Source organism: Populus trichocarpa, chromosome 2, assembly GCF_000002775.5.
Source record: "Populus trichocarpa isolate Nisqually-1 chromosome 2, P.trichocarpa_v4.1, whole genome shotgun sequence".
NCBI lineage: Eukaryota > Viridiplantae > Streptophyta > Magnoliopsida > Malpighiales > Salicaceae > Populus > Populus trichocarpa.
In genome coordinates this window covers 2,485,608-2,499,855 of record NC_037286.2, presented here as the reverse complement: position 1 = coordinate 2,499,855, position 14,248 = coordinate 2,485,608, and the positions used below count along the sequence as shown (strand labels likewise).

General features: G+C 36.5%; 2 protein-coding genes across 4 annotated transcripts; both read left to right on the top strand.

Moving 5' to 3' along the window:
• Positions 1 to 9: 9 nt before the first annotated feature.
• Positions 10 to 3,338, top strand: LOC7471964 (rho-N domain-containing protein 1, chloroplastic). The gene is made up of 2 exons (XM_002302007.4): positions 10 to 177; positions 1,939 to 3,338. The coding sequence occupies exons 1-2, from the start codon at positions 138 to 140 to the stop codon at positions 3,066 to 3,068; spliced, it is 1,170 nt and encodes a 389-aa protein (XP_002302043.1). The 5' UTR covers positions 10 to 137; the 3' UTR covers positions 3,069 to 3,338.
• A 3,710-nt stretch (positions 3,339 to 7,048) lies between these two features.
• LOC7471963 (U-box domain-containing protein 3) lies at positions 7,049 to 12,490 on the top strand. Of its 3 annotated transcripts, none has more exons than XM_024596135.2 (5): positions 7,049 to 7,399; positions 9,010 to 9,292; positions 9,741 to 9,857; positions 10,060 to 11,955; positions 12,248 to 12,490. In XM_024596135.2, the coding sequence occupies exons 2-5, from the start codon at positions 9,017 to 9,019 to the stop codon at positions 12,311 to 12,313; spliced, it is 2,355 nt and encodes a 784-aa protein (XP_024451903.1). In that variant the 5' UTR covers positions 7,049 to 7,399; positions 9,010 to 9,016; the 3' UTR covers positions 12,314 to 12,490. The 3 variants fall into 3 exon arrangements, with proteins under 3 accessions (XP_024451903.1, XP_024451902.1, XP_052306749.1); XM_024596134.2 differs by having other exon boundaries at positions 7,050 to 7,399; positions 9,013 to 9,292; XM_052450789.1 differs by lacking the exon at positions 7,049 to 7,399 and adding an exon at positions 7,444 to 7,571 and having other exon boundaries at positions 9,013 to 9,292.
• The last annotated feature ends 1,758 nt before the right edge of the window (positions 12,491 to 14,248 follow it).

Below are 14,248 nucleotides of genomic sequence, written 5' to 3'. Positions count from 1 at the left end.
CCAAAGACTCCCTTATCAATGGCTGTATAAAATCTAAAGAACTACTGCAGAGAAAAAAACATTAAGAAGACAGAAAACAACACAGTAAAATGCAAACGCGTCACTGCTAAGCCAAAAGCTATAAACTAGTTCGTTCAATGTCGCAAGCAGTCCATCTTGTCACCAAGAACCTTCCAGGTACTCTTTTTCACCTTCATTCTCACTCCCCTGTACGTTCTCTAGCATTGTTTTGTTGCTGTGAGAACAAAAGAAATCTTGGTTTTGGCCTAACTGGGTGTTTGAAGAGGCTGTTTTTTAGTTATCGTTTTGTTCTCTGCGTTCCGTTTGCTTCCCAACAGAGTACTGGGGTTTTGTTGGCACTTTTGCAACTTAATTTTGAAAGCTTTTGCAAGCTAAGATTGTTGCCCACCATGTGTTTGATAGAATGACTTTTAGGTTTAACAAGTAAAGAGCGGGCTTCTCTGTTGTCTCCTAGATTGTTTTAAATTTTTGGTTTCGTTTCTTATCTCAAAACTGATCATTTACTGACCATGTACCTTTCACTCTGTTGATTCAATTGCTTGCTTGTGTTTTGCTGGTTGGCTTTCTGGGAACCCCTAAACATGCCACTTTTTTTTCTTGCTTTTGAATTTTATTTTATTTTTGTATTAGATCTTGAATCTAGGTGTTTGAGCTGATTGTTCTAAATTGAAATGGTCTCTTTTATATTTTATGGTACCTTTTATTTTTGGCAAACCTATTTGTTTTCGACTTCTTGTTTAGCTTTTGTATGCTTCATGGTTTTTAACAGAGATATTATCCCATAAGTTTTGCATAATATTCAGCATCATCAGGCACAATGGCATACCTCGCTCAGTTGCAAGGAGCGAGGTCTTCCATGTGCGCTGCGAGAATACTGTTAGGAAACAAGAGGTTTCGCGTTAGGAAATGGGACATGAGCTTGGTAGATTGTTTTGGCGATATGTTTCCAAGGGTCAGGTTGCTTAGGGTATGACGTATGTGAATCCTTAAAAGTATGTGGCCGCTTGTATGGTGAAAACCACAATTGTGATGGCAGAGCTGGAGCTAGAAATGTTCATGGTGTTGATGAGGTTAATTATGATGAGGTCCTAGTAGTTGGTTGGTGGTGAGTGGTGACTCATGGCTGCTTGTGACTGTGTTAGAGTTATCTGGTCAAGGTGTGTTAAGTAATTGAGGCTGGTCAAGGTGCCAGTTAACTACCTGAGACGGTATAGACAATCAAAATACTGCTTGTTTGATGGGAAAATATTTTTTCCGGATGCTATGGATGGGAAATAAACTCTTGTTTTACATTCCTTAACTTTTGTGTTGTCACTTAAATTGTATCATTTTAACCGATATAAGAAATCCTTGATTACCCTTGTCTTTGGGTACAAGTAATATGATCGAATACCTCTTTCGTTTCCAAGGAGCTGGATGGGAAGAAACTTTTATGTTTGATGTTCTGGTTTCAGTTCAGCTCCTTGTTTGACTTTTGAGAGGAATGATGTTGGTCTGGTGGTGGTTGGTGGTGCACTGGTGCGAATCTTTGTGGTGAGATGAGGACTGGTGTTGGTTTGCTGACTGTTAAATTGCATGAGAAACTGTTACATTCTTGATTGACTTTCATAGAAATACACTTGCATTTAAAAGTAGTCTTTCATCATCATAAATGCGTTATCATTCAAGATGAAAAAATTCTATAATGCATGGAATCTGTAAAAGTGTGCTGGGTGATGCTGGAAGCACTACTTCCAGCATAAATTGGAAATTTTGTATATATGAACATTTAAGTTGGTCACTGTCAAAAACATGTATTATTGTTGATCCTCTCATTGTATCAATCTCATGATTAAAGTCAAGATTCCCATCACATGTATAATGTCATAAACTTCAAGACTAATTCTCCTTGTTTGTACGGATATATGCCTTTTGTAGGTTATGGATCATCAGAAGGCAGGTGTCTCCCCTGCTCAGGAATTTCTGGTAGAGCAGTAGCTGTATCTCCTTGTTCTTCACGTGGTGTCCACTATGTTCATTCACAGGCGCAGTTTGGAAAGATGAAATGTTCCTCCAGGGCTTCATCCATTGTGTGCAAAAGTTCTGGCGGTCATAGGAGAAACCCAGACTTTTCTAGGCAAAACAAACAGGGGTTTTCACGAAACAGAAACAGGCAAAATGAAGAGGGAAATGGTTTTGAAAACCTTGATGAATCTGATCTGTTAACATCAAAGAATGGGCCACTACTCTCCCTCTCTGGTACCCCAAAGTTCCAAGCCACTGCTGCCCCTGGGCCAAGAGAGAAGGAGATTGTTGAGCTATTCAGGAAGGTACAAGCTCAGCTGCGTGAAAGAGCTGCAGTCAAAGAAGAAAAAAAGGTTGAAGCTTCACAAGGAAAAGGTAGAGAAAATGAAACTGTGGATTCCCTCCTCAAGCTTCTCCGGAAACACTCAGTTGAGCAAGGTAAGAAAAAAACCAGCAATATCAGCAGTGGAGACTTGAGTTTAGACCAGCCAGAGAATGGAACATACAAGAAAGCTAAAGGCACAAGTTTCTTTGATTCAAGTAAGAAAGAAAGGAATGATGTCCTAGAGCCCATCACCTCTTTTACCAGGCCACCTTCGAATTTCCGACGGAAGTCTCCAGTACCTCAAGTGAAATTCCAGCCCATTTATTCAAGTGAGGATCCTGTTAATTCTACATCTCATTTAAATTTAAATGGTGAGAAAAAGCAGCAGTTTGAGATACTCCCAGACACCACTCAGGAGCTTGAATTGGACCCAGAATTGGATGCGGAGGAGGAGCATGAGTTGGATTCAGAGCCAGAGCCAGAGCCAGAGCCTTCTTTTGCTGGTGGGGATGTGTTTGATGAGCTTTCTGAAGGTGAATCTTCAGACATGGATAATGTTGACGGGGATGGTGAAAAACAACAGCTAATTGAACATGAGGATTTGAGTTCTTTAAAGCTACCTGAGCTGAGAGCGCTTGCAAAGTCTCGCGGTGTAAAAGGGTTTTCAAAGATGAAGAAAGGCGAACTGGTGGAGTTGCTGAGTGGTAGTTCAATGTGACAATAGCTCAACTGGCAGATGAGATTAGTTTTGAGGTGTCCCTTTTGTTGTCACATAATTTTGTTTCCTTATTCTCTTTGTATGACTATATGTAAGGTGTGATAATTTTAGCCCGTCAAATCCTCTCTAATGCTTTCAACTGGCAGATGAAGATTTGTTTCGAAGCTGCTGCAGCTGCTTCTTTTTTCTTAGGATGAAAGGAAACCTGCTTTTTTTTTTCCTTTTCTTGAAAGGGAAAGCTGCTTTATGAAATTGCTATCGCTGTGCGCACATACATTTGTCGTTCAATGCCTTGAGGGAGAAACATCGCCAGAAGCACAGTAATAATTCTTGCGGCCGTTTTGATATTTGCTGCCACGGAGAGTGGAAACACAATAAACTTGGTTCAGGTGTTTATATTCTTTCCCAGCCAAATAATCTACAAATAAACTTGTTGGGTTATCATGGACAAGATTGCAACTCTCTCTCTCTCTCTCTGTGCCCATGCTACATTGCGAGCTGGCTGGATCAACGATTAATTATCAAAAGTAACGTAAAAAAGAGATAGATACAGGTAAAGAAATATAATTTTGCACCGTGTTATGCTGTTTAAATTTTTTATTTAATTATGTCTGTTTTTTAATAGAAAAAATTAATTTAAAAGTGAAATGAAACAAAATAATTTGCTATCATAACTTGTTATTGGATTTAAGTAGTTGAAAATATTAGAGTTGGCCAGATATAATATGTTTGACTTGATTTTCATACTCAAAACTTGATTTGATTAAAAAAATATTTAAACCACTGTTATATTAATTTTTTTTAAAAATAATAACTTTTTTATTGATACAAATTAATTTGTTAAACCTTCAAAGCAATATCAATTCGGTTTGTAAAAAGTTTGATTTGATATTTACATCTTTGATGTTGATGCGTGAGCTTATTCTATATATTAGTTACATTTGGAAAAAAGATGCAAGGAGGCAATTCCTGCTAGTCAACAGAAACCTAAGTGCAGTATGGAATACGAAGATCGAACTCTGCTTTGTGAAGTTTCTCAATGGATAATTTGTGGCTAACCAACGCAAGAAGCAGCATGACAAGGATACTTGCGCTATCTGTGGCATCAAGCAAACCATCGCGTGTCACCTCACATTGGAACTGACGGCCACGAAAGCTTAATCCCTACTTCTTTGGTTGGTTTCTTGCTTCTTTTATTTGTTTGTTTGATTACTGAACATTCCTCGCAATGAAAGAAAAGTGTTGTAGTTTCATTTTTCCACGAAAAGTATACCAAGTGATGGCTCCATATTTTGCTTTTTCCAGATTTCCTGCACCATGTTTCGTTGGAGGATGTAAGGTAGGAAGGGGCTATTTTAATCACGGATTAAAACAAAGCCATGTGTTCCTACTTGATCAAAATCCCATACATGTTAGCGAGCATTTCTTGAAAGTTGAAATTCACTTACTTTTTGCTTGAACACTCACATGAGTACTCCTGCCAGCCCACCACAGAAAGCAAAGCGTTGGAAATTTTACTGTCAGCACCTTTAACTCGGTGGAAATTGGGATGGAGTAGATAGAAGACTCCTGATCTATACGAGTCCTTTTGAACCGTAACACTATCTCCCATGTCCATCAACCCACATGGGAACCATCCATTCCTCGATGAAAATGTCCCCTGAAAGAGGTTACAGAGCGTACACGGCAGAAAACATAGTTTTGTCGGTACATAAAAAATTAATGCTTGGACGGAGGAGATCAAAGTGTATTGTTTAATTGATAGGATTGTTGACCTTAGTTTGGTAAAGAACAGAAGCAGCTTTTTTGAGTTCAACATTTTGGTTCGTCAATCTATGCTTTTACTTCCATAAAAAGAAGATATATTATCTCAGAAAATCAAGCAAGAACTAATTATGAGATAAACATAACTTCCCTTAAATTTTTTATAATTAGCTAAATAGAATGTTTTACTTGCATATTAGTTTTTGCGGTAGGTTTAAAAAGAATTATAGAATATAGTTTTTCATAACCAAAGTAATAAAAGACTTTTTTTTGTAATCAATTTAGAACCATGGTATACTATATTGACTAACCAAACATTTTAAAAACCATAACCAATATAAAATGCAGTTTTAACCACTTCTCACCGACTATAAATGAATATCATGGGTGTGGACTTTGCCCAAATCTCAAATTCTCAAGCATGGCTGTCCACCAGAGGAAAATTTAGTAGTTTTTCTTCTAGAAAGGAGTATACACAGCACGGTTAGAGTCACTCAGTCTAATTTCATGTTTGTTAGCTCTCAGCACGAAAAAACATCATTTTTTGTATGTTGCAGACCTGGCTGGTCATTCCTGCGCGAGCACTTTTGGAGGTTTTCTTTTCTTATTTTTATGAACATTTTTAGTATTGGATGCTGTCTTTTTTAACTCTATGTGGTGTCACACCAACACTTTAATGAGCTTTATTGTAAACGTAATAGAAAGGAAATATGCCCCTGGTTTGATGTGAAAAGTCATGATGCTTCCCCTCCTGCACCAATAGTGTTCATAGCTGGGACAGATTATAGCTGGCAGTTGTTAGTGAAAACACTTCAAGGGACAGAAAGGAAACTGCTGGTGCGTTGTAATTAAGACAGGGCAGGACAAGAAAGTTGTCGTGCTTGAATATACAGACACAGACACCTTCAAGATGTAATGAGCTGAGCAGAACAGTTGCCCAAGTCCCCTCCCCGTGCCTGTTTTCCTGTTATCATGATAGCATTGCAACTGTATCAAGGTTTCATGGATTCTTTTTTTTATTAAGAATGGATTTATTGGTGCAGAGAGGGCATAGATGAATCGTAAAACTCAGTCTATTTCTTAGAGCAAATTTTCTTGAGGATTTAAACAGATAAAGAGTGGATTTTTGCCAGTCACGGGATTCATGTAGCTCTCAGGAGATGATGACATGCATCTAAGATATTAAAATTAATCCTAATTTTTTTTCCTTCACTCGAGTAAGCATCTAAGATATTAAAAGAGACAACAAGTCACTTGTTGAGTGGGTCAGCAGGAGATTTTCTTATCCATCTACTGATCTCGGCGATGATGTTAGAATTTAACCTAAAAGATAGTTTTTATGATTTTTTTTTTATTTTTTAAATCCCAATTTTGATAACCATGTAAAGGGATTTATTTTGTTAAACTAATATTTACAATTTGCAAATTAAACTAATGGAAGATTCAAAGGGTTTATTATTCAAGTTATTAAATCTAAATGAACTCATAAACCGATTTAAGACTTAGATTACATATTGGATAGTTTAAACCGGATTAATTAAAATAATATTATTTAAAAAAAATAAAAAAATTCAAGGGTTACAAGTCATCCAAGTACTTTAAAAACAGGCTCTAAGAGCATCTCCAATGGAAGATGCTATTTTAAAAAGGCAAATTAATAAAATAGCATTTTAAATAGTATAAATATAGATTTTTTTAGCATGCATGTTCCAATGGAAAAAAACTATTTGAAAAGCCAATTCTATTAGAATGGAATAAATAAGTGTTTTATTTTTTTTAATGATTTTAATGTTATTTTTTTTCCACATGACTAGATTTAATTGGTTTATTTTTTTGTTGGCCCCACTTTGTTAGTTTTGGCTCTTTTGAGAGATATGTAGGAATAGCTTTTGTGGGAAAGAAAAGGCATTTTAGCTTTTTATTTGGCTTTCCCCTTGGAGTATGAAAAACAAGCAAAGAAAAACCAAAATATTAGTTTTTTATTTTTGGCTATCCATTTAGTTTCTCCATTGGAGATGCTCTAACAAGTTCATAAATTAACCCGATGGATTTAACCGGATTTAATAACATTGGCATACCAATGATGCTACTGCCATGGCGTCAGCAAATTACATATAAAAAGAAAAAGGTGCCCTGACTTTCCCTTATAGACCTTCTCCTAGTCTAATATAAAACCTCAACTAATCATGATTACATTACTACTAATCTCGTTCTCTCTCCCTCTCTCCACTGTTCATCATGATTCTTAATTAATTTTTCTTCCCCAACAAAAACACAACAAATCCGCAACCAATCATAAAGGGCCCCTTCAAATAATAATAGAAACACAAAGGGTCCCACGATTTTTTAACCCTTTTCTTTTATTTTCCCTCAATTTTTATTCACAATCTCTTTCTCATGCAGCTTTGTTATGAGAGCTGGGCATCAGTTCTCTACCAACACTGATTTTTCATGGCATAAAGCATGAATCTTTGGTAACTTCTGTACAAGTTACACGTCTGTGTCCATCAAGATCTGATTTTTATGCCTTAATTCACCAGCTTGAGCCTCTCATATAGATTATAAAGGTATTCTTTTGATCACAAGGGTTTTGGTAATGCTCAAGAAATGTTACTTTTTCGTGTACAATTTGTGCTCTTTGGAAATATTGCCTTGATCAGTCGTTCTCTGTTTCTGGATTCATGCTTTGGTGTTCTTGTGGGCTGCTGTGTGAAATTCTTTGAAATTATGATATAACAAGTGGGTGGTATTTTTGGGTTGATATTGTTTTGCTGGGTTGGTTTTATGGTTCTGTTCTTAGGCAATTTGAGGCTAGATATATTAGATTGCTGAGGAAGCTGAGAAGCAAAGAGTAACTGTGGATCTTGTGTTGTTTTGATTTCCAGAAGTGAATGCGACTCCCGTTCTTCTTGGTCACATGATGCTTGTATGATTAGGTTCCTGTTGTTCTGTCTTGAATTTAGAGTGATCAGTTTTGTTTTACTTCATCAATGGTGTTTTATGAGATTATAAGCAATTGACGTTCTTGTTTTTTTTTATGTTGAATTTACAGAGATCAAAGATTTTAAATTTTAATTCTTCTGGCTTTATTAGCAACCAAATGTATAGTGAAAATGATAGTCATCATATAAAAGCTATCAACAGAATTCCACCTTTTGTTTTATTGATGTCAATCAGGGAAATAGTCTTAGATAGAATGGCTTTGACGAATAGTCAAGATTTTTTTTTTTCTTTGTTTGGATATGATAAAATTGGTATCACCTTATTATGAAAAAAAAATTACAAAAAAATAATAGTAGTAGTAAATTGACCAAGTACCTTCTGTTCTCAAGAGGCAAGGTCTTACTTGTGTCAAAGCCATAGTAAATTCAAGCAAATGACTTTTTTGCATATTTTTAAAATATTTGTTGAAAGGCTCATCTTTCTTTTATTGTAGGGTTAGATGACATAAATACTGTTTATTTACCAATAATTAGCTTGCTGATTGTTCTCTGCTCATTCAGCAACCTTTGAAATTATATATCCTGTTGTTCCCATGGAAAATCCCTGTATTCAAGTAAGCAGCAAGCTACAGTGTGTCCAGCACTGTAGAAGGGAATTTTCTTAGATGGGTTGAGTTTTGAGATTGCTTTCCATTGTGTTTAATGATGCCACTTCTTAGACCCCATGGGATAACTTGAGTGCACAGTCGTGGTGCCTAGGATAGGAGCTCTTGTGGCAAGTGGAAACAGAGTGCGTAAAATGCCGCGACCAACCGAGTGTAGAACTTCTTAAGATTTATTGGGAGGGAAAGCATTTCATTGATTTGGGTACGAGCATCATGGCAGTGCTGCACCTTGTAGATTTACTGACCTTGTTGATTGTGTGCGTGTGGAGTTTGCTGTCAGGCTTGGCTGGTTGATTAGGCTCACACATGATAATTAATTATCAATCAAATATTGATGTGGGTGCTTCCTTAGGGGCCAGCTGTTTATAATTTTTGTATTTATATGCATGTTTGATGGTCTGATGCCCGTTCATCCTTGGCATTTACATGTCTACATGATAAGAGATTTGTATATATTCAGTGTTTTCTGGATCAACCTTTGTCTGTTCGTGAAATGAAGAACACAAGTCTTGATGTGTGAAATCCTGTTTACATTTCATGAAAAATCTCTTTGTTATGCCTTATGTAAAGCAGGTCAATGGAAACGTCATCTGTAAGATGTCTTATCAACAGTATTTCTCGATTCATGCATCTCGTTTCATGTCAGACAAAGAAGTATATGCCTATTCAAAAGGATTACGAGATCATGGTTATAATGTTAAAGCATTTGAAACCAGTGCTTGATGAAGTTGATGATTACAACATATCTTCAGATGAAATCCTATGTAGAGAGTGTGAAGAACTCGATGTTGCCGTTAATGAGGCTCGAGAATTTATGGAGAAGTGGTGTCCACAGATGAGCAGGATTTGCAGTGTGAGTATTTCTTAACAGCTTGATTGTGTTTAGCGGGATCAGATATACAATGTGTAATGCTTTTGAATGGAGTTCAAAATATTGTATTCTTTATCACTATGTGGTGGTTTTTCCATCAGGAAGCTCATAAATTTTGTTGAAAGAATAATACAAAAATAGTCTTCTGTTAGTAGATGTACTGTCAGTCTGAAATTTTCTTTCTAACCCATGCCAAAGAAACCAACATAAATGAATTCTATTAGATCATGTGAGGATTGCAAGTTGAAAGAATAAATGCAACCTGAAACTGTTTGGGGATCTCTAATTTTCCTTTGTTTTTCCCTTCCTTTTTCCTTGGCAATTTAATGTAGCTGTTTAGGATTTTCGAACACATGATCTCTGGTTTGGGATGGCTGGAGATGGTTGAGATTCAAACTCTTAATTTGCACATGGATTTTTCTCTGTATAGGTTCAGCAAAGTGAAGCCCTATTGAAGAAAATCCAGAGCTCTGCCCTGGAGATTTGTCAAGTATTATGTAGATTATTGCAGGGTTCTCCAACCACTTCTAGTTTAACTATTGTTCAGGTGAGAAAGTTTGAAAATTTGTTTCTTCCATTCTGTTTTCTTTGTAACTTAACAGTTCCCAGTGACTGACCTTTTTAATTCATTCTTTTATATTTTTTAAAACTTTATCTCTTTTTTTGATGTTGTTTAATCTAGATTGAAGCTCTAGTTGTTTAGATGCAAATATCCAGTGTGAGACTGACTTCTGGTAAAATGTTTCCAGCACTGTATGCAGGAACTTCAAGGTTTGAAGCATGAAACAATAACAGAGATTATAGAAGAGGCTCTGAGAGGTCTAAAAGATGATGTTGTTCCTTGCACTGATCATCTTATGAAACTTATCGAGACACTTAGTTTAACATCAAATCAGGAACTCCTGAAAGAAAGTGTGGCGGTGGAAAAGGAGAGGACAAATGTTCATATCAATAAAGCAGAAGGGTACTTGTATCAAATTGACCAAATTGTGGATCTCATCACTCAGATACGTAGTTGGTTGCTTAAAGTTGAGCACCGTGATCCAAAGAGTGGTGCCCCAATCCCTCCATACTTTCGTTGTCCGTTATCATTAGAGCTCATGCTAGATCCTGTGATCGTGGCTTCTGGTCAAACTTATGATAGGGTGTCCATCCAAAAGTGGCTTGATCATGGGCTGACCTTTTGCCCTAGGACCCGTCAAACACTCTCTCATACAAATCTTATTCCCAATTACACTGTCAAAGCCATGATAGCAAATTGGTGTGAGGAAAACAATGTAAGAGTTTCAAGCCACTCTGACTGTAATAATCATGTCTTAGCCTCATCACATCATGATTTATTGCACTTGGATAGTTTTCGTAACCGTTGCTCTTTGCACAGAAGCAATTCTACGTCAAGATCATCTGTTGAAGTTGGAAATGGATTTGAGAAACAGGTGATTGGTGTTTCATCCAGGTTAAGTGGTGAAGAATTTAACCGTTATAATGTCACGGGGACTGAAAGCTTTGAACATCCATCCCAGGGACATTCATATATACATAGCAGGAGTGAATCGACCTCAAGTGCCATTTCCAGTATTGAATATGTGCCTCCAGTATCAGATGAGATGTTGAAGCTATCAACCAAGCATGACAATGTGAATGACTTGTCAGGAGAGGTAACATCTGAATGCCCTGCTGCTTCTCCTTCAAATAACATAAAGGGATCGTCTCCCTGCTCATCAGGAATGCAATTTCACAGTCCTAAAACACAAGTAGATATGGCCAGCAATGGAAGCCATAACTATAGCAGAACAAACTCCCTTCAGTTTTCTGACTCAGGATCTCATGATCTAACTAAGACTTCTCAAGTCAAGAAGTTGGTTGAAGGGCTGAAAAGCCTATCAAATGAAGTACAGACTAAAGCTGCTGAAGAACTACGGCTTCTAGCAAAGCATGACATGGAGAATCGCATCATTATAGGCCATTCTGGTGCTATCAGACCATTACTTTCACTGCTGTCCTCAGAAGTGAAGCTAACCCAGGAGCACGCTGTCACAGCCTTGTTGAACCTCTCAATCAATGAAGATAATAAAGCCATTATTGCAGAAGCAGGAGCAATAGAACCAATTATTCATGTTTTAAGATCAGGAAATAATGGTGCCAAAGAGAATTCTGCAGCCGCTCTATTTAGCCTCTCTGTTTTAGAAGAATACAAAGCCAAAATAGGCCGTTCTGGTGCAGTCAAAGCCTTGGTGGATCTTCTTAGCTCTGGGACTTTAAGAGGAAAAAAGGATGCAGCCACTACCTTGTTTAACCTTTCGATCTTTCATGAAAACAAGGCTCGTATAGTTCAAGCTGGAGCTGTGAAGTATCTTGTTGAGTTGATGGATCCTGTCACTGGGATGGTTGACAAGGCAGTCGCTCTTCTTGCAAACTTGTCAACAATTGGGGAAGGGCGCTTGGCCATTGCAAAAGCAGGAGGCATTCCATTGCTGGTTGAGGTTGTTGAATCAGGATCTCAAAGAGGAAAGGAGAATGCTGCCTCCATACTGATGCAACTGTGCCTTAGTAGTCCCAAGTTTTGTACCCTTGTTTTGCAAGAAGGGGCTGTTCCTCCACTTGTTGCGTTGTCCCAATCAGGCACCCCAAGAGCGAAGGAAAAGGTATGCAGCTAATCTCATCTTTTCCTTCTTGTTTGTACTCTGCACCTTGGTGCCTTTTGCCCGTAAGGAAACGAAGCATGACGGGATGATTATGGTCATGTTCCCTTGTGGTAAAATCACATGTGCTCCCTTCCTTTATATTATGTAGGATATTCTGTTATTTTGATCTAGAAAGGACGTCATTGCTTTTATTTCAACTATAGGGTAATGAAGACCAAGAAGTTTTTGGGTATTTAATGGTGATGATGGATAGATGTGTTAGATGATGTATGTGTTTGCATGTGTTATGTAGGCACAGCAACTTCTCAGTCACTTCCGTAGTCAGAGAGAAGCATCCGCGGGAAAGGGTAGATCATAGAGACAAATTTTGTTAGATTTTATATATATATCTTGATTTTGTAATTGATTAAGTTATTCATAATGTACATATCTTGTATATATGTTATTAACTCATGCAGTCTGCTATATAATGGAAACAGAGGATATTGAGGCCCCATTTGATTGACAGAAAAATATCTGATTTTTGATGGATTAACTAATTTGTTATCGTGCAAGTAGTTGACTAGGAGGCACTGCATCAGTATCTGGTGCATGCATTCTTGATGCATGTGGATATTGAAATATGAAAAACAGCTGGAAAACGACGTCCATCTGCGATTTGGTGTTGGCTGCAGATTAGCAGAAATATGCTTTGTTAATTCAGAAACAAAGGTGCTGCTCCTTGGTGCTGGTAAGTAATAACCTGTTGGAGGCTTTCTTCTCCATGTGACTGCTTTCTGGCTGTTGTTGATTTCTTGTGCACACCTTTTGCTCTCTTCCCATTTTTCTCTACCTCCAAAACAGAGAAATTGATATTGATGAGAGCCCTTGAAAGATACTCTCATTTCTCAGAAAATTATCAGAGAACATGGGAGAGAAAAATGGAATCCCTTTCAAGAAGCAGTACAAAATGGGGCAACTGCTCTCACCAGTTGTATGGAGCCCTCGCAGGGCTGCAAGACTTGTTTCAAAACACACCAAATTTGGCATCACAACAAGAAGAACAATTTTCTCGAGGAATATTGGCATCCATGATTGGTTTTCCAAGCGATCAAAATCCCTTTTTTAAAAGAATTTTTTGGTCGAGGACAATGGTATGGTGTGTTTGTATTTTTTAGAATTTTTTAAATAATTTTTTTTATGATATTAAATTATTTTGATATGTTAATATTAAAAGTAATTTTTAAAAAATAAAAAAATATTTTTTTAATATTTTTTTTAATAAAAGATCATACTTAAAAGTAGAAGGAAAAAAAAGCTGGATGGGCCCAAACTCCATCTTCAAGGTTTTACTTTTCGCGTACGATAATACCTCTCACCAAACTCCAAATAGTGCACTGTTCATCAATCATGACCTCCTACTTTCCCTCTCCCTCTCGTTTTTCCTTGGTATGCTTGGTGATTATGTAAATGAATTAAATTTTATTCTTGTAAAATCTTAAGGAAGTAGAAAAGAGGAACTTTTTAAGAGTGTTAAATTTATTATTTTTTATTATTATTAATGTGGGATGTTCGGACCAACTTATGCGTACTTGACTAATCTTCATGGGTTTTTAAATTAACAATCAGGTAAGTCTACAATAGCCATTGATATTAGCAATCACAGGGCTTAAATTTGAAACTACAGGAGAAGCAAACATTTTGGTTCTAAATTTTTACCACCAAGCCATCTACTAGATGGTAACGTGTTAAATTTATCCTTAAAATAGCTAAAAATATTGAGTTTTACTCTCTAAATTTAACCCTTGATTCTTTAAATTTATTCTCATAATCTCTCTTACTTTTTATCTCCGAAATACACACTAAAATAATCTTTTATTTTCCTTCAATTCACTACTAATATTTTAAATATTTATCACTCTTTCCCCAACAATATCAAATGTATCTAAAAACTAATTTTTACACCCTTAAAAATTAATTTTGTAATAGTTCACTCTTATTATTTAACCTCGCCTCGAACACAATATGGCTGGCATGAAGATAATGGAAAGTAAAAAGTAATTAAGTGAATAATTATTGACCTTGAATTGATGCTCTTGGGATGACAACATGATGTTTGGTATGAGTTTAAAATGTGATTAGTAATTATAATATTTTTTAATGATATAAAAATAATTTTTTTAAGGAAGTTTGGTTTATTCCTAAGCTTGAAGGGTAAATTGTGGGTGGAAAGAGAAAATAAAAAAATAGAAATTATTATTGAGTGTCAAATCAATACTTTTTAATAATTTTATTGTATTGATATTAAAAATAA